The 21090-nt window shown below is 39.8% G+C and overlaps 1 protein-coding gene across 1 annotated transcript in view; it reads right to left on the bottom strand.

Annotated features, from left to right (window-relative positions):
* The window catches only part of NFX1 (nuclear transcription factor, X-box binding 1), a 98480-nt gene that overhangs the window by 40142 nt on the left and 37248 nt on the right, over window positions 1-21090 (bottom strand). The window contains exons 6-10 of the mRNA XM_012811653.1: window positions 19711-19782; window positions 17404-17543; window positions 9029-9128; window positions 8726-8943; window positions 2294-2391 (exon numbers count right to left, since the gene is read on the bottom strand). Of these exons, the coding sequence (XP_012667107.1) occupies window positions 2294-2391; window positions 8726-8943; window positions 9029-9128; window positions 17404-17543; window positions 19711-19782 (628 nt within the window). The remainder of the gene's footprint in view (window positions 1-2293; window positions 2392-8725; window positions 8944-9028; window positions 9129-17403; window positions 17544-19710; window positions 19783-21090) is intronic.

Raw genomic sequence — 21090 nt, forward strand, 5'->3', positions numbered from 1 at the left:
AAAAAAAAAAAAAAAAAAAAAAGAAAGAAAGAAAGAAAGAAAATACTCACTGCCATGGGGTCCACTATTAGAAGAAGTGAGGGCAAAGAGTGTATGAGAAGCAAGAAAGCACAAAAATAGAGAAAGGGACTGTTGAAGTGAAAGAAGCAAATTGACAGCAGCCATTTCTAGCTTATAAATCCCCAAAACTGCTTCTAATTCTAAGTCACAAAGAACATGTGTGGGCACTGCTAAATTTAGGATTGCTAAATCATATCTAAATCTTTAATCTAGTATTTACAAGATAAAAAGTGGTCGCATACCTGGCATTCAAAATACCTCATGTTCTGTATATACTGCAGGAAAAACCTCACATATGCTTACACAACTTTTGTCACGTATAAACTGCATTGCTTTTACATTTCTTTCGATTTTATTCTGAAGCTTATCTATTGAACTAGCTTCCGATTTATGGACATATCCTCAGAATCATTTCCAAGTTGATTGCTCAGACTTTGAGTTGTATTTGATAGACCAACTGTTCAGAACTCTGTCTCCACCCTGGCCTGTGCTCGACTGGGACAGGTATTAATAATATGCACTGAAATTACCAGAGTAGGACAAATCAATACTCAGTATATGTATGTTCCATGGGCTAGATCACCCAAAGACTACCATAGGAAGTCTACAACTTGCCCTTTCTGGTTACACACATGTGCATGGACACTATAGTCCAGGTGTCCTCAAACTATGGCCCACTGGCCACATGCAGCCCACCTAGGACATTTATCTGGAACGCTGGGTGTTTTTGTTGCTGATGCCTGTCCTGCTTAGCAGCAGACTTGTCCTGGGGCCTGCAGTCTGGCCCACCAATGGTCTGAGGGACAGTGAACCGGCCCCCTGTTTAAAAAGTTTGAGGACCCCTGCTATAGTCTGACTCCATCATGGTAAGAGGCCCCTTTTTATAACACAAAGTTTCATCACAGCTGCATAGGGCAGAAAGCAGAAATGGATGAGACAGTTATTCAGTGAAGAATTAACCTTACCCAAAGAGGTGTGACCTTTCTACATGGCTTCTGAGCTCTAAACCTACTGGAATGCCATGCCTGATAGCAGTACCATCATTTGCCTAGAGCCTTGGATCTCTGGATCATCTAATAATATCATTTAGGAGCAGGCTGGCCACACTGGATAGTTTTAGAGTGGGGGCTTTAGGTCACATAGTATCAGTAGACCTCTGGAAAGACTAGAGACTGAGATCAGTCACATAGGCAGCCAGCCATGGCTACACAATGGAACCCCAATAAAAACTCTGAACACTCAGGCTTGAGAGAGCTTTCTTGGTTGGCAATGTGTATATATTGTCACACACTGACACTGAGAAAATAACACTGTCTCAACTCCCCAAGAGAGAACAAATGAAGTGCCACATTCAGCACTTTTTTGAACTTTGCCCGAAATACTTTCCTTGGCTGATTTAACCTGTATTCTTTTCCATGTAATAGAACGGTAAATAAGAGTATCACCATCAGTGAATTCAGTGAGTCCTTTCACCAAATTTTCAAGCCTTAGGGAACACTGAACTTGTAGTTGGTATCAGGAGTGGGTATCAGGAGTGAGTGGTAAGGTGGACTGTTTTGTATAATTTAGCAGTTGTCTAAACTCTTGCAGTAGGTGTCAGAAGTGAGGGTAGTCATGTGGTCTGGGTTTCATCTAACTTCTTAGTTTGCTGACTCCTTGCAACAGTGCTATTATTCCTCTTTTTTTGAGACAGAGCCTCAAGTTGTCCCCCTGGGTAGAGTGCTGTGGCATCACAGCTCACAGCAACCTCCAACTCCTGGGCTCAAGCGAGTCTCTTGCCTCAGCCTCCTGAGTAGCTGGGACCACAGGCGCCTGCCACAACGCCCTGCTATTTTTTGGTTGCAGCCATCATTGTTGTTTGGCAGGCCCGGGCTAGATTCGAACCCGCCACCTTAGGTGTATGTGGCTGGCGCCTTAGCTGCTTGAGCCACAGGCGCCGAGCTGCTATTATTCCTCTTTTTAGGCATCCATTACTAACACACTTGTACTTGGTAGAGTTATCTGCATATGTGCCTTATCCCTACTATTGGCCTCTGAGCCTTGAGTGCTGCTACCTTCCCCCAGACCTATCCTAGAACTGGCCCATTGTGGCTGTTAGTATACAGTGGGCAGATTCACTGAATCATGCAAAGTATAGTGGGAATAAAACTGACGTTATTTTGATTCCTCCTCTCCCATAGTTATCACTTTAAAAGGCATTGATAGCAACAACTCTAGCATTGCTGGTATTTACCTTTGTTCGGAAAGAGCATCTACAGGCAATAACTGAGGTGCGAGAGCAGGGTCCACAGTCTCCTTCATGGCACAGCTTTTCACAGGTATGAATGAAATCTTTAATAAAAATGAAAAGAGCTAGGAATGACAATTGCAACTATTCATTTTCATATTCCTAAATTCACTAGCCACATTGGTCTTCCAAATCTACTTCCTACAACTCCAGAATCAGAGTTGAGGGAAGAAGGATGTCATCAATCTTTCTTCCCTTCATCCAGCAGACTGGGCCTTTTTTTAACAAGGACAGGGCCCAGCATTAAACAATGGAATATACTTTGGAGTGCATGATGCTTATCCTAAGTCAAAGAACAGAACTCTTTCTTTAGGCCCCAAGCCTCTAAGTTAGACTCATGTTTTCTTAAATTGTTGCCATGGATGAATTTACTGAAATGCTCTTAACTCTGAAAGTCACCTGGGGATCATAAAAATCATAATCCATGATCCATAATTTCACTGTCTCAAGCTATGTGAATGTCTAGCTATGGTCAGCCTAGAATCACTCTGCTAAACTAGGTTTAGGATAAGTCTTGTTTCTAGGATCTCTCTGGGATAACTCCAGAATCTCTTTCTTATAGCTAATATTAATACCATATTTTTTATATCCTTTAACTTTTAGCCTTGTTTTATTTTGGACTCTAAAATCTATCTCCTGAAGACAGAATATAGTTTGGGTCTTAGTTATTTTTTTTAATCTAGCCTGAAAAATTTGCTTCTGTTTAAATCCATTCATACTTATTGTTACTGGTAATGTAGTAGGATTTACACCTGCCATTTTAGTTTTCTATCTGTCTCATGGTTTTGTAATTAATCTAATCCTTCTTGACTGCTTTCTTTCACATTCAGTAAAGATTTTTCCATAGTGTAATTCCTTTACTGATATATTTTACTATATTAAATTATTTTCTTAATGGCTGCTCTAAGGCTTTCCATATGCATCTTATCAGAATCTACTTCAGATTTATATTAATTCCAATGAGACACAGAAGCTTTACTCATATATTGTTCTTTTCCTCTTCTCCATTTTTTTGTCATATATTTTATATCTATGTTACAAATCCAATACATATATAAAATTATTTTATATACAGTTATCTATAATATTAAAGAAGCTGAGAAAAAAAGGAGTGGATATATATAGTTTATTTTTTCATTTACCATTTCTGGCTTTCTTCATTTGTTCCTGTGGATTTGTTACCATCTGGTATCATTTCCTTATTCCAATACAAATTTGATCACATGCACCTCCTTTGGGCTGTTAATTGCCAAATGTATTTCTACATGTTATAGGCCTACCAATAATACACATTTTTTTTAATCAGTTGAGAAAATTTATACTCTTTTACAATTACAACATCACCTTTACTAGTGCTCTCTGTCATGTGGATTTGAACTTTCATTTGTGTTTACTTGCTTTTAGCCTGAGAAACTTTATTAGTATTTATTGTAATCCAAGTCGACCTGCTAGCAATGAATTTTCTTTTCTTTTCTTTTTATTTCTGAGACAGTCTCATTATGTCGCCCTTGGTAGAGTGCCATGGCATCATAGCTCACAACAACCTCAAACTCTTGGCCTTAAGTGATTCTCCTGCCTTAGCCTCCCAAGTAGCTGGGACTACAGGCACCCACCACAATGCCCAACTATTTTTTGTTGTAGTTGTTGTTATTTGGCAGGCCTGGGCTAAGTTCGAACTCACCAGCTCTGGTGTATTTGACTGGCGCCCTAGCAGCTGAGCTGCAGGCACTGAGTCCCGGCTACTTTTTAGTTGCAGTTGTCATTGCTGTTTACGTAACCTGGGCCTGGTTTGAAGCCACCAGCGTCAGTCCATGTGGCTGCCACCATAACCACTGTGCTACAGGTGCTGAGCCATCATTGATTCTGATATGAAGTCTGAGAAGTCCACTGTTAATCTTATAGAGGTCCCTTTGTATGTGAGGAGTCATTTTTTTTCTTGCTGCTTTTAAGATTTTCTCCTTGTTTTTGTCCTTTGGCATTTTTATTATGTGTCTGACTATGGCTCTCTTTGCATTTATTGTACTTGGAATTTGTTAAGTTTCTTGGATGTGTAGACTAACATTTTTCAGTAAATTGTAACATTTTCATTCATTATCTCTTCAAATATTTTCCTGCTCATTTTTACTCTCTTTCTCATAGTCCCATTACATGTATACTGGTGCACTTAAAGGTGTACCACATTTCTCTAAGGCACTATTCCTTTTTTTATTCTTTTTTGTCCCTGTCTTTTGGATTACATAATCTCTATTGATCTATTTTCATGCTTATTGCTTCTGCTAGCTCAAATCTAGTGCTGAGGCTCTTTAACAAATTTTTATTTATTTATTTTTTGAGACAGAGTTGCTCTCGGTAAAGTGCTGTGGCATCATAGCTTACAGCAATCTCAAATTCTTGGGCTCAAGTGATTCTCTTGCCTCAGCCTTCCAAGTAGCTGGGACTATAGGTGCCTGCAACAATGACTGGCTATTTGTAGAGACGGGGTCTCACTCTTGCTCAGGCTGGTCTTGAACCCATGAGCTCAAGCAATCTAGCCGTGTTGGCCTCTGAAGTGCTAGGATTACAGGTGTCAGCCACTATGCCCGGCCAAATTTTTCATTTTGGTTATTGTATTTTTGACTTCCAGAATTTCCACTGGATTCTTTTTCTAATTTCTGTATGTTTAATGACATTCTCCATTTGATGAGACAAAGGTTTCAAACCTTCTATTACTTCTTTAAGCATGGTTTTTCTCAATTCTTTGAACATATTTATAATGGGTATTCTAAAGTTTTTTTTTTTTTGGAGACAGAGTCTCAGTATGTCATCCTCAGTAGAGTGCTGTGGCAACTTTAAACTCTTGGGCTTAAGTGATCCTCTTGCCTCAGCCTCCCAAGTAGCTGGGACTACAGGTGCCTGCCACAATGCCCGGCTATTTTTTGGTTATAGTTGTCATTGTTTAGCGGGCCCAAGCTGGATTTGAACCCACCAGCTCTGGTGTATGTGGCTGGTGCCTAAGCCACTTGAGCCACAGGTGCTGAGCCATCTTGAGAAACTTTTAAGAAACTAGGCTGAGTTGGACTGAGAAGTTCAAAGACAAACCTGTGGCTAGTAGTAATAGTGCTGCTCAAGTTTTTGGACCTAGTTTGTCTGTAGAAAAATTTTTCAGGTCTTTTAGTATCTCACCCGGTGGGAAATTTCTATCCCAAAGATATAGATAGCCTCAGTACAAGAGACTGAGTAGAATTGTACTTTCAGAGTTGATAGCATGAGGAGCTCCCTGTAGATCCGCTCCCCAGCACAATAAGCAAAGCTGGGGAAAACTGTAAAAATTAGTCATTTAAAGTCTGAAAACTGTACTAAGGTCATCCATCAAATGAACAAATGTTTATTCAAGAAAATCTAGTCAAACTTAGTAAGCAACAGCAAGAATTTGTGACAATGATCTACAACATACACCCCCCTTCCTCCCTTCAGCTCAGCTGAAAATCTACACTCAGAATTAGTGTAGCTAAGAAGACAAAGCTTCTTCTCCTCTCAGCTCCCAGTCAAGGGTTACTATATTCACCAGAAAAGGCACATTGCCAGCACTTCTCTTCTCCTCCAACTCTTAAGTTGAAAAGGCTGAATTTCTGGTGAATGTAGCTGAGAGGGTGGGGCTCCTTTTCTCCACCCAGCTGCCAGTTCTGTAGCATGGAGGCCCTACCCCAATTGCAGCAGAATATTGGGACCCAAATCATCCTCACTCCAACTCACTTATAGGGCAGAGCAGTGACTCCATGGCACTCTACCCACGGTGACAACTTGAGACTCTGTCTCCAAAAAAAAGTTTCCCAAGATTAAAAGTCGGCTAAAGGCCAGCTGTAGTGGCTCATACCTGTATTACCAGCACTTTGGGGGGCTAAGATGGGAGGTCTGCTTGAAGTTAACAGTTTGAGACCAGTGTGGGCCACATAATATGATACTATCTCTACAAAAAATAAAAGAATTAGCTGGATTCAGTGGTGAATACTAGCAGGCCCAGCTATTCAGGGGTGTGGCTGAGGCAGGAAGTTTGCTTGAGTCTTCAGTGATCTAAGATTGCACTGTTAGACTCTAGCCAGGGAAACAGAGTGAGACACTATCTCTTTAAAAAAAAAATTAATAAAAAAATTTGCACAGTTATCCTCTAATCTAATCCATTAACTTGCTTTTGTACCACCTTAAGGTCTATTACTGATAGTTACTATCCCTCTCTTGCTCAAGTCCCCTTGTATTACCTACTTAACATTTCCTTTTTCTTTCTTTTCTTTTTTTTTGTCCAAGACAGAGCCTCAAGCTGTCCCCCTGTGTAGAGTACCGTGGCATCACAACTCACAGCAACCTCCAACTCCTGGGTTCAAGAGAGTCTCTTGTCTCAGCCTCCCAAGTAGCTGGGACCACAGGCGCCCGCCGCAACACCCACCTATTTTTTGGTTGCAGCCGTCATTGTTGTTTGGTGGGCCTGGGCTGAATTCAAACCCGCCATCTTGGGTGTATGTGGCTGGCGCCTTAGCCGCTTGAGCCACAGGCACCAAGCCAACATTTCCTTTTTCTCTCATTGCCAACAGTATACCTAAAAGCCCCTCAGCTAGGATTTTTGGTCATTGTATATGAAATTTTATAGAATCCATGTACATTTGGAAAAGGGGAAAACTAACGGACAACTGATTTTCCTAATACAGTTGGAACATGTATTAAAATATGAGGAGAGCTTTTCTCCTCTGTAATTTTAAAGTCAGATTGAAAAAAAATGATTAAGTAGGGTGCTCTTACCGATTCCTGCAGGTATTTAGAAGAAACAGAAATCTATCTATCTTCTTGATAAAATGAAAACCAAATCTAAAGAATCTAGCATTACCAAAAAGATGCATGGTTAGTTATAGGAATACCTTTTCTATTTAGTCTCAGTTGCCTGCTTTCATTTTTCTAAATACGTGGCCTTTGAACACTCACTCAGGAGAGTTGCCAAGTCACTGCAAACTTGCATGCATATACTCCCCAATGACAGGGCCAGACAGGTTCAATTAGAAACTCAGACCATTTTATATCTAATTCTAACAAGCATTTTCTGGTTTCTATGTCCAAGTAATCAGAAGCCACAAATCAGAAGGGGGAGTCATTAAAGATAGGCCGCCAGGCATGGGACAAATTGCCTGAGAAACCTCTACAGTCCCTAAGGGCAGCTCTGCATTCACTGTAATGTAGTAAGTGAGGTTCAAGAAAACGATGACTGAGTCAATAAGAAAGAAATTATGCTGGACACAGTGGCTCATGCCTGTAATCCTAGCATTCTGGGAGGCTGAGGCAGGTGGATTGCTTAAGTTCACAAGTTCGAGACTAGCCCGAGCAAAAGTGAGACCTCATCTCTACTAAAAATAGAAAAAACTGAGGCAAGAAGATCACTTGAGCCTGAGTTGGAGGTTGCTGTGAGCTATGACATCGTGGCACTCTACCCTGGGGGACAGCTTGAGACTCTGTCTCAAAATAAATAAATAAATAACCTCCACCAACCCATTTAAAGAAAAGAATGTAAATTTTACAAAAACCTTCATCCAAAATGATGTTTTGTGTTTTTTTTGAGACAGAGCCTCAAGCTGTCCCCCTGCGTAGAGTACCATAGCATCACAGCTCACAGCAACCTCCAACTCCTGGGCTCAAGTGAGTCTCCGGCCTCAGCCTCCTGAGTAGCTGGGACCACAGGCACCCATCACAACGCTCGGCTATTTTTTGGTTGCAGTCATTGCAGTCATTGTTGTTTGGTGGGCCTGGGCTGGATTCGAACCCGCCACCTTAGGTGTATGTGGCTGGAGCCTTAGCCAATTGAGCCACAGGCTCCAAGCCCCAAAATGATGTTTAAGAGGTGCTATCCTCAGTTAGATGGGAAACTTAGCTATAAAGAGTGATAGTCCTTAAGTGGTCTAAATCGTGGAAGTGATATAATTATATCTCAAATTCATCAGCTAAAATTATCTTCCTGCCTCAGCCTCCCAAGTAGCTGGTACTACAAGTATATGCCACTGCATCTGGCAGAATTTTAATTCTTCAATATCTTACCCATAGTTATTTCAGTATGTTCCTATTATATGAACATGCTTTCTAAAAACACTTGCTGAAACCTGGATTAGTAAAAACATATGTAGTATTCATACTAGTGTAGACACCTAGGAGAAATCATAACCCTCCTTGGAATAGTATCTCATCACAATTGTCTAGAATTTATAATAAAATACCTGAATCACGGAGTATATTTTCACAAGTATACTTTGAAAAGGAAAAAGTACTACTCAAATTTCATCATAAGAACTTCTGCTATTGTTATTGGTATTGCTGCCAAATATTTACATTAATATTTTTAAAGCCAACTTTATGTATACTAGTTACCTAAGGAACCACAAGGCAGAGGCTTGCCACACACTTTTCCACATGAAGGGACAGGATCCATGCACGTTTTCCGACCACTACTTCCAAATTCTAACAACTGGCTGAGAGGAGTTTGGCCACAAGGGCAACAGCGCACCAACTGGGGGAGCCGGGGGCATAGCTGGCAGGGCTGAGGGTGGCATACTTGAGAACATGTATGGTTCCCACATTTCAAGTCCCTGTTAAAAAAACAACAACATATTATTACATAATTGTTACATAAACTGCAGCTTTATTATAATTGAGGAAAATGAAACACCTTACTTGCCACACATCTTTAAACAGCTGAAGTTCCCAAATCCATCAGACTTTCCTACATCTGTTCCACATAACACATCTCGGGAGGTGCTGCCACAGTAGCATACTTGAGGACATAATTTCAAAAACAAAAGATTAGTAACCTGCATGAGATCTTATAATATTCTAAATGATCTATAAGAAAACACAAATGCCGGCTCGGCGCCTATAGCTCAACCGGCTAAGGCGCCAGCCACGTACACCTAAGGTGGCGGGTTCGAATCCCCAGCCCGGACCCGCCAAACAACAATGATGGCTGCAACCAAAAAATAGCCGGGCGTTGTGGCGGGCGCCTGTGGTCCCAGCTACTTGGGAGGCGGAGGCAGGAGACTCGCTTGAGCCCAGGAGTTGGAGGTTGCTGTGAGCTGTAATGCCATGGCACTCTACCCAGGGGGATAGCTTGAGGCTCTGTCTCAAAAGAAAACACAAATGCCACTCATTAGTATGTTGATCACTCCTGATGTAGAAATGAATGTGGCTTATATAGCAGCTCTAAGATCCACCTGATAGCTTTATCACAGAAATACATAAATAAATAAATAAATAAATTCCTTGTTAAACTCTGTTAATATTTCATAGTGCCTCTACATCCTAAGAACAGCATCAAAGTGAAGCAACCCCTAAATTAAGAGAACACTATCTGGTCTAAAAGGCTGTGCTTAAACACCACGGATTGTGAGGCTCCCTAGGGTCCTCTAGAAATGTGACAGGGATGGACCAGCTGAGCTGGTAGGATTGGTGGAGGGATTGACACCTGGATTCCCCATCCTCACTTCAACCCAAGAAGAACAGACTTCATACTTTCTATAACAGGGTTTATATAAAATGCTTAAAGGTCCCTGTTGTTAAAAATAAATTTAAAAAATTACTATGATGGTATGAAATCTTTAATAATTTGTATACTACTATTGTTGAATTTAAAGTAATCATGTTTGAGCAGTCATACTATGAAGTTTCAAATAACTTGACTATTACTTGCTAGACAGAGAACCCCAATCTAATGATTTTCTTATGGGTTCAAGAAATAATAGATTCCTTTACTCTCTGGGATTAGCAATACACATATGTTACTTTTAGAGAGCTATTTTTTTTTTTTTTGAGACAGAGCCTCAAGCTGTCCCTGTGGGTAGAAGTGCTGTGGCATCACAGCTCACAGCAACCTCCAACTCCTGGGCTCAAGCAAGTCTACTGTCTTAGCCTCCCAAGTAGCTGGGACCACAGGCGCCCGCCACAATGCCCAGCTATTTTTTGGTTGCAGCCGTCATTGTTGTTTGGCGGGGCCAGGCTTTGAACCCGCCACCTTAGGTGTATGTGGCTAGCACCTTAGCCACTTGAGCCACAGGTGCCGAGCCTAGAGAGCTATTTTTTAGATGACTAAAATTTAACAGAGTTCTATTAAGAACTGATTTAAGAATTAATTTTCATTAATGTAATTTTTCTAAGTGTCATTTTACACTTTTAGTTTACAATAAAACTTATCTCATTAAAATCAATCTATGCAAGTAAATCCTGCCCTACATAATATGTAGTGACCAGAAAAGTGAAAAGCAAATTGAAATTGTGCAGATCTAATGCTGATTTTCTTTTTCCTCAGAACAATCTAAATAGCTACTTGCACAGAAAATCAACATCTGAATAAATGCAATATTATAAAAACATCAAATCTTAAAAATCACATGATAAACACATCCCATTTTCTAGTGAGTACATATGTTATTTGTCTCCTGTTCTAAAACTCATTTAATAGTCTGGGTGCAGACAGGCTCACACCTGTAATTCTAGTAATTGGGAGGCCAAGGCAGGTGGATTGCCTGAGTTCACCGGTTTAAGACCAGCCCCATCTCTAAAAATAGCTGGGTGTTGGGGCAGGCACCTGTAGTCTCAGCTACTTGGGAGGCTGAGCAAGACATTTTCTTGAGCCCAAGAGTTTGAGGTTGCTGTAATCTGTGACGCCAAGGCACTCTACCAAGGGCAACAAACTCTGTCTCCAAAAAAATAAAAAATAATAACAAAAATAAAACTCATTCAATAAAGACTTATTGAACGGGTATCACCTGTGGCTCAGTGGGCAGGGCCCTGGCCAAACTGTAACAAAAAAATAGCTAGGCCTTGTGGCAGGCACCTGTAGTCCCAGCTGCTCAGGAGCCCAAGGCAAGAGAATCACCTAAGCCCAGGAGTTGGAGGTTGCTGTGAGCTATGATGCCATAGCACTCTACTGAGGGTGATAAAGTGAGACTCTGTCTCTAAAAAAAAAAAAAAAAGACTTATTGAATGCAGGAAATGCAATCAATTTTTGTGGAATCAATACATTAGTAAACAAACCCTGGCAACTAGGAGCTTCTCTAAGTAGGTTCTTCTTTGGTAAGTTTCTGTTCAAACAGAACAGAGGCTTTTATGAGGTAATGAACAGAGAGCTGTGAACAAAAAAGTCAAAGGCAATAACACTGTGAAAATAAAAGTATAATGATTAATTAGAAAATAATCTGAGTACAATTCTAAAAAGCTCTTCTATGCTTAGGTACAAGAGATAGAAATATGATCTGGTGACAAAAATTGGAGCTGGTTAAACAGTATTAATGAATCAAAGACGTCTGGAGAAAGGACCCTGTTGCCAGCCTTAATCTGTTCAGTATTTTATCAACACACAAATAAGACCCCAAAGGAATGCTTATTAAATCTCTAGATAAGGTCGAAAGGGATTAGAGGGATTATAATTTCAAAAAACTATACGTGTGGCCCAAATACTCTGCTAAATATTTAATGCAGACAAAAAATTTTCAACTGGGTTTGAAAAATCACCTATACAGAAAGAAATAAGAGATTAGAATCCATACAAATTTGTACAAGACAGACTTTAGGTAACTGAGGTGAGTAAAGCCCAACATGAATCAAGAGCTAAAAATGGCCAGGATCCAGCGGACTCTCCAAAAGCATCATCTATATTGCTAAGACCAAAGTGCCAGTAGTATACTTAACTCCTGCTTTACCTCAAAATAGATCTGAAGCAGCCTGTAAGGATATGTGAAATTTAACAAGAGAACATAAATTAAAAGATGTGAAAAGAAAGAAGAAAGCAGTAGTAGGAATACAGAATGAGCCATAGCTAAAAAATGTACACTATAAAGGTAAACATTATGTCAGTTATATAGGATTCCTAAGATAAAACATGATCAATAGTCTTTGAGGAAAAACAATTATTTTAGGAACTAAGACCAAGCAGGAATTTATCCCAAGAGGATCATAAAAAGAACATTGAGTAGGCTGGGCTCTGTTGTTCATGCCTGTAATCCCAGCCCTCTGGGAGGCCGAGGTGGGTGGATTGCTTGAGCTCAAGAGTTGGAGACCAACCTGAGCAAGAGCAAGACCTTGTCTCTAAAAATAGTCCGGTGTTGTGGTGGGTGCCTGTCGTCCCAGCTGCTTGGGAGGCTGAGGCATGAGAATCAATTGAGCCCAAGAGTTTAAGGTTGCTGTGAGTTATGATACCCCAGTATACAACCCCAAGGCAACTGAGTGAGACTCTGTCTCAAAAAAACAAACAAAAAACCCCACTGAGTAATATACAGCACAGTTCCTTACATAAAAATCCTAATAGAGCACACCACAAAACATTTTGCATAATTGTAACTGTAAGTGCCAACTTAGGTCAATAGTATCGCCCCAAGGTGAGACTTAATGAAATAACAATCTAGAAGGGACCAATACCTTGTGGCCCAGGATCCCTGCTGATTAAGGGCAGTGAGAAAAGAGGAGCTAGGTGGGCAAATGCATAGATTACAGATACTGCAAGATATCTTCTCTGAACACTGTTTCTTCCAACTAAGATTCTGAGAACTACTGTGTGGCATGGGTTTGTGATTATATGCCTGATAAATCCCTGAATAGAGCTTTTCTATACTTTCTGTTAAATACAGACTCATAGGACATAATGGATAATCAAAGTATATTTGTAGAGTTGACATTCTTTTGAGGAGACTATCAAAAACAGGAACTTAAACAGAGAATTACTCCACTTTGACCTGTGATAAAACTGAGGGGAGTTTCCAGAGATGGGGTGAGATTCAGAACAGGTGAATAAAGCCTTGAAGTTCTACTCTATGGAGCAGTGATTTTCAACCAGAGTGCAGTGGCACACTGGGTGCCGTGAGAGGATCTTAGGTGTGCTGTGAAATTTTTAAAAGATCAATTAAATTATTTATCTATCTTTTTCTTTCTTTTGAGACAGAGTTTCACTTTATAGCCCTCTACAGAGTGCTGTGGTGTCACAGCTCACAGGAACCTCCTCAAACTCTTTGGGATCAAGCGATTCTCTTGCCTCAGCCTCCCCAGTAGCTGGACTACAGGCGCCTGCCATAATGCCTGGCTATTATTTTTAGAGATGGGGTCTTGCTCTGACTCAGGGTGGTCTCAAACCTGTGAGCTCAGGCAATCCTCCCGCCTCAGCCTCCCAGAGTGCTAGGATTACAGGCATGAGCCACTGTGCCTTGTCTTAAATTATTTTCAAAAGAAGTTCAAAGCACAGTAAGTGTATTCTTTTTTTTGATCAACATAATTTAAGTGTGCCGTGGAAGTTTAACTTTAGGCTCAAGTGTGCCTATAGATGAAAAAAGGTTGAAAAACACTGCTATGGAGAACAGACTGCAGAAGTTTTAGCTTGGAAAATAATCAGGATACCTTTAACTAGTCATCTGTCTCAGTCAAAAATCACAAGGAAGTACTCAGAGAACCCCTAGTTTTGAGTAATATTGACTCTGATGACACCCACAAGAAAACTGGCATTGCTGTGATCAATCTAGCCACTTTAAAGAGGATAAGCATGTCTGAGAAGCATGTTTCACAGGGAAGAAATGAAGCAATCCCAGCTGGTAGGCATGGAAATAGAACACTGGGGAGAGAGAAATATGTGACAGCTGATTTTGAACCACCCAGGAGGAATGTGGAGAAAGGTGAACCAATGAAAGGATATTTCAGGGCAGTGATGTTGGCTCAATAAAAGAAAAAAAACTGGGACAATTAGAGTTGTCCCATGACCAAACTGTCTACCTATTTAATCAGAGGCTTGGTAACTGATAATCTCCACCCTGGGTGGCAAAGAGGGGATAACTGTGATAAGAAAAAACTGAATTAGATTGTTCTGTCCCCTTTCAAGATTCTAATAACAAGGGAGACCAAGACTAGAAGTAAAAACATTGAAAACATACACTTACTATATTCACAATTTTAAAAAATAATCTTTTTCTGTTCATATACTTTGTTTTTTTCCACTGAGGGATAATTAACATATAATAAACACATATTTTACATGTTGGCTTGATATGCTTTGGTAATTGTATACATCTATGTAACCACCATGCAAAACAAGGTATCAAACATTTCTTGTTAGAAACAACCCAGAAAATTTCTTTGTCCCTTCCTCAATCTCCACCCATTCATAATGAAAGTTAAAATGGTTGTTAAATGTGTCCCCACAACATTTTGAGACTTGTCTGAGCAACAAGGCAAGACAAAAAATTAGTTTTATCTGTTCAATAAACAGAATCAGTACTAAGTTTTCTTTTTACCTAGCTTCCCTGATGTAACAATGTTTTTAGGATTCATCTATTTTGTTGCAAATGTCCCTAGTTTATTCCTGTTTATTGCTGAGTAATATTCCATTGTGTGAAAATACCATAATTTATCTATTCCTTCTTGTGTTGACAGAAATTTGGGTTGCTTCCAGTTTGGGGCTCTTATCAACACATATTCCTGTATAAGCCTTTTTGTGACTTAGGTATGCAAATACCTAAGAGTGGAAAGGCTGGCTCACAGGATACACGTAGGTTTAATTTTATAAGAAAGTGCTATGCGGTTGTTCAAAGTGGGTGTATCATCTTACACACCTGCTAGCAACATATCAGAGTACCAGTTGCTCTACTCTTGCCAGTATTTGGTCATGAGTCTTTTCTATTTTAGCCATCTTAGTAGGTATGAAAAGGTACCTCACTATTTTTGTTTATTTGTTTTTTAAACAGTTTCATTGTGTTATAATTCACACACCACATAAATCCCCCACTTAAAGTATATTTTAAAGCCATAAAGTGGCTTTTAGTACATTTAGAGTCATGTGTCTACTACCACAATCAATTTTAGAACATTTTCATTAACTAAAACAGAAATGCTAAACCCCTTAGCCATTGTCCCCCACCGCAAAGTAACCACTAACCTAGGTACTTTTTGTCTCTATGGATTTGCCTATTCTAGGTATTTCTTATAAATGCAATCGTATATCATCTGGTCCTTTGTGACTGGCTTTTTTCACTTAGGGTAATATTTTGGAGATTCATCTACTTCGTGGCATGTACTACAGAACTTTTTTTTTTATGTCTAAATAATACTCCATTGTAGGGACAGAGTCTTGCCATGTTGCTCAGTCTTATCTTGAACTCAAGTTATCCTCTTGCCTCAGCTTCCCAGACTGCTAGGATTATAGGCATGAGCTACTGCACCCAGTCTCATTTACAACTTTTGTGGGGACAAATTTACTTCTCTTGGGCATATGCCTAGGAGTAGAAATGTTGGGTTAAGTGGTAACTTTATGTTTGATCTTTTGAGGAACTGCCAGACTGTTTCCCAAAGTGACTATAATACCTTACAATCACTGTAGTTTTAATTTGCGCTTTCCCTATTGTTTAAAAGTGTTAAGCACCTTCCATGTGTTTTTCAAACATTTATGTAATTTTTTTTTTTTTGAGACAGTCTCATTCTGTTGCTCAAGCTGGAGTGCTGTGGCATCAGCGATAGCAACCTTAAACTCTTGGACTCAAGTGATCCTCATCCCTCAGCCTCCAGACTATCTGGGACTACAGGTGCCTATCACACTGTCACAACACTCAGCTAATTTTTCTATTTTTAGTAGAGAGGGGATATCACTCTTGCTCAGGCTGATCTTGAGCTCAAGGGATCCTCCTCCCACCTCAGCCTCCCAGAATGCTAGGATTACAGGTGTGGGCCACTGTGCCTAGCCTATAATTTCTTTTGTAAAGTATCTTTCCAGTCTTTTGCTCATATTTTTTTGTTGATTTATAGGAATACTTTAAATATTCTAGATATAATCTATGATTTATCTATTCATTTTCTTTTTTTTGAGACGGAGCCTCAAGCCATGGCATCACGCTCACAGCAACCTCCAACTCCTGGGCTCAAGCGAGTCTCCTGCCTCAGTCTCCCAAGTAGCTGGGACTACAGGCGCCCACCACAGCGCCTGGCCATTTTTTGGTTGCAGCCATCATTGTTGTTTGGTGGGCCCGGGCTGGGGATTCAAACCCACCACCTTAGGTGTATGTGGCTGGCGCCTTAGCCGCTTGAGCCACAGGCGCTGAGCCAATCTATTCATTTTCTTAAAGTGTCTTTAATGAGTTGAAATTTTAAATTTTCATGAAATCTAATTTATCAATTATTTATTTTATGGTTAGTGCTTTTGTCCATGAAATCTGCCTAATCCCAAAGTCACAAAAATATGTATATAGTTTCTAGAAGCTTTATGTTTCTGGGTTTTATATTTGTATTTATGATTCATGTACAATAAATTTTTGTGTAAAGACTGAGGTAGGGGTTGAAATTCATTTTTTTTCCTCATATGTATACCCACTTGTTCTAATAACATTTGTAAGACTTTCCTTTGCCCACTGGTTGAAGGTCAATTGATTATATATATGTGAATCTATTTCTAGACTCTATTCTCTTCCATTATTATATCAGTTTTGTTTTTTTTTTTTTTTAATTAAGAGATAGGGTCTTGTATTTCCCATAATGAAGCTTCTGGCCTTAAGGCCTAAGTCTTCCAAGTAGCTAGGGATATATATAGTGACCAGCTTATTAGTTTATATTTACATTACTAGCTGCATTGCCACAAATACTGTAGCTTTATAGTCGTGAAATCAGGTAGTTTAAGTTAAGTTCTTTTTCAAAATTATTTTGGCCTTTCTAGGTCCTTAAAAAGGAGTTACTTTTAAATAGCATTTTTTTTTTTTTTCTGCAGTTTTTGGCCAGGGCTGGGTTTGAACCTGCCACCTCTGGCATATGGGGCCAGCACCCTACTCCTTTGAGCCACAGGTGCTGCCCTTAAATAGCATTTTAAAATCTACTATCCAAATTATATAGGACAATGACCTACACTGGTATTAAGCAAGTAAAATGATAAAAACCATCTAAGCATTTTATCTCCAGTTTTCTCTACTCAAGGTACTAGAGCTGAATAGAATCTCTGTGACCACAGGTCTGAGCTTAATTGACATGTATCATAAAAGTCATAAATAAGGTTTCAGAAAAGTACACAAGCATTACTAGCTAGTGTGCTCACCACTTACCTTGGTTCAGTATGATCCGGCAAGGCTGGCACTGGCCTGCATGGCACAGCTCAGCACAGTGGTGCTGACCACAGTTTAAAATATTCTCACATGGATTAGAACAGTGGACTGAAACAGCCTGACCACAGCGAACTGTGTGCCTGTAAAGATAGGAGATGTAAAGGCAGCATTAGTCTAAAAGTTCCTATTGGACTGCTAAACTAACACTGATACTCAAAAGTTTCCCCTCAAAACCTTACTAAACCTTTCTCATGACCTCAGTTCTTCTATTTTTCTATGTCTCCACTTCTTATTTTCTCAATTACTCTCCCTCTTTCCATTCTTTCTTCTTTCTCCTTATTTTCCATCCTCCCTTTTTCTTTCCCCTATTTTCTGACCAGTGAGGAACTGGAGGCTATTCTTGAGTATTTGTTTGAAGTGATATAAGTGAGTTCCATAAAGCAGCATGCACAAGGGGAAAAAAGCCTAGAAAAAAAGTTGGAAGATCTTGGTTCTAGTCTATGCTCTGCCTGGTGCTCCCTCAGCACCTTACAGACAGAAAAGGAAGGGCAGCTATACTATACAGAGATACGCCCCATAGTGAAAGTGTAATGGCATTTTCCTGACACCTACCCCTATGGCTTTTTATATAGCTACAATACTTAGAACATACTATATGTGACTTTAATTCAGGGTGGGGAAATCATTCTAGCTTTGTTCTAATAAACATCCTGATTTTGCCAACTTACTGGCTAGGGAAGGATGAGGCCAGTGCTTTTTAGATAGTCATCTTTAGTTCCATTTCCAGGGTGACGGTTTAGCAATCAGAGTCTATTCTCCTATAAGAAGAGTTTTCTTCTACCTCAAACTCCCACTTCAACTATCAATTTTACTTTTAAAAGTCAATGTTATATATACAGATGATCACTTTGCAGTACTTGGCATAATGACAACATTGGGTTATCATGCTACTGTTTTGCCTAGTACCATGGCCAACATCAATGCCTTGAGGTGGAAACTATTCTTTTTCTCCTGTATGATAAGAAAAATGAGGTTTAGCAAGGCTACGCAACCAGGATCAACAACCAGTGAATAGCAGAGCCAGAATCTGACCTTTCTGACCCAGAACACTTTCATGTGAATCTCGGGCCACACTAAGTTCAGTAAGCGCTAAACAAACACATTCCACTAAAAATCTACATTATCCATCTCATCTTGTGATTCAAAAATCTTAAGATCTTACTGGTTGGTCCTCAGAGGCACCACACAGTGATCAGTGATCCTTGCACTGATGATGCTAGAGAACTCGTATCATAACAGAAAGGGTACTTTCTGGGGTTTGCTTAACCTTTCATTCAACAATATTCACTGAAAACCTTCCAGATGCCAGATACTATGCGGTCCTTGCTTCTTGGATCTTAACAGACCTGGGTTTAAATTCTGATTCTATCACCCAGTATAGGCTAAAAAATTGCTATGACCCTAGCATTTCTACCTGAAATGGGTAATTTCACAATCTTACTGTGCACACAACTTCTTAATCACTTAAAAGATTTTTTTTTTGAAACCAAAACTTAAGCTGTCGCCCTCAGTAGAGTGTCATGGCATCACAGCTCACAGCAACCTCTAACTCTCGGGCTTAAGTGATTCTCTTGCCTCAGCCTCCCAAGTAGCTGGGACTACAGGCACCCGCCAGAACGCCTGGCTATTTTGTTTGGTTGCAGCTATCACTGTTGTTTGGCAGGCCTGGGCTGGATTTGAACCCGCCAGCTCTGGTGTATGTGGCTGGCACCTTAGCTGCTTGAGCTACAGGTGCTGAGCCACTTCAAAAATTTAAAAACAGGATTGGGGCAGCACAGAAAACTACTATTTATAGCAAAGATACCATTTATATCTACCATTTATTTCTATTTATCTACTAGTCTTTTACTTTTGAAATTCACAGCTGGGCACAGTGGCTCATGCCTATAATTCTAATACTTTGGGAGGACAACACAGGAGGACCACTTGAGACCAGTCTGGGCAACACAGCAAGCTATCCAACTCTCCAAATTTTTTTAAAAATTAGCTGGACATAGTGGCATACAATAGTACCAGTTACTCAAGAGGCTAAGATAGGAGGATTGCTTGAGCCCAGAATTTGAGGTTTCAGTGAGCCTCAATAATTGTACCATTGCACTCTAATCTGGGCAATGGTGTAAGATCCTGTCTCAAGACAAAAAAAGAGAGAGAGAGAGAGAGAAAAGAAAAGGAAAAGAAAAAGAAATTCACAAGTAAATCATCCATGTGGAAACTGAGGTCTTCTTTAGAGTTCCATTCTAATTTTACCTGGTCCGTCCACATTCACATGCTTTAGTCATAAAGGCAGGGCAAGGTGGGCAGGGTCCAGGATGGCAGAGACTGTAAAAGAAAGGCTTTAATGAATAGATTATACTCATGAATCTAAACTTGAACAAAGCTGCTCCAGCTGGGTCCTATTGTGAATAAGCAACAAGTAAGCCTACTAAAAAATGTTTTCATATTTGTCTACAGTTGATTAAACTACAAAAAACCTCTGTAAGTTGACCGCCCAAGGGGCTATGAGAAACTGGTCAATATAAAGGAGGTGGTCACATAAGGAACTAGGCTGATTGTACTAATAAGTACATATGGTGCATGTCCCGTCTGTGAAAATTAGGTCAACTCAAGGAGGTGGTCAAAGTAGGGAAGTGGTCAACTATGGAGGTTCTATGACATGTTTAAAAAGATATCAACCGTATTTTTATGAAGAAAAAAGTGACAGCATTATCATTTTAGAATATTTAACCAGAAAAATAAAACCCAAATCAGAATACTAGCTTTATTGGGGTGTGACAAAGATGACATTTTCAAATATGGTCTTGGCCCTCTTAGGGCAATGTGTAGGCATAAATTTGCTTGCTATTCAGGTGAATGGCAGGATGGCCAATGGGGTTCTATATTAGATCAGAATCTAAGCAAAGTAATAGAGCTCGAATCTACTAGGTCCATGAGAAGCACATACATTTTTTCATCAGCTAGTAGAGTAATAATCAGGCACTGGGCTAACAATGGGAACAGTGAAAAGAAGGCAGACATAAAGGGAGGCACACTGGTAAGGCACTCCCTTAACACAGGGAGTTATAGGGTCATGCTATAGGTCAGAATTAGATCTCTGAATAGAATGTTTTTCATAGGAGCTATTTATAGAGACCAATAGAAAAAAATTACAAAATGGAATTTGTATATTAATACTGTCCTCTTCATAACAGACACCCTGGTAAATTACATTCTGGTACAGAATACCACTACTTAAAAGATTTTGGTGGGCGGCACCTGTGGCTCAAGGAGTAGGGTGCTGGACCCATATACTGGAGGTGGCGGGTTCAAACCTAGCCCCAGCCAAAAAACCTGCAAATAAATAAATAAATAAAAGATTTTGGTAACTTCTACTACTGTTTCTCTGGGGGGGGTACATTCTAAGTGATGGCAAATCAGAATTATTTGAGGCCATAAAAGCCAATCAGGGCCAAGTTTACTTAATAAGGTAGGTAATAGAATTTGGTGTAAAATACAAGTGTCCCTATAAAGTGGTCTGGCTGGGTGTTTTAGATTTTTTTAATGGGACTCCTAAATCAGCCCTAATAATTCTTAAATAAGATTTAAATACTGAGGCTCAGCGCCTGTGGCTCAAGCAGCTAAGGTGCCAGC

The sequence above is a fragment of the Otolemur garnettii genome, unplaced genomic scaffold, assembly GCF_000181295.1.
Source record: "Otolemur garnettii isolate 467f Iridium unplaced genomic scaffold, OtoGar3 scaffold00172, whole genome shotgun sequence".
Taxonomy (NCBI): Eukaryota; Metazoa; Chordata; class Mammalia; order Primates; family Galagidae; genus Otolemur; species Otolemur garnettii.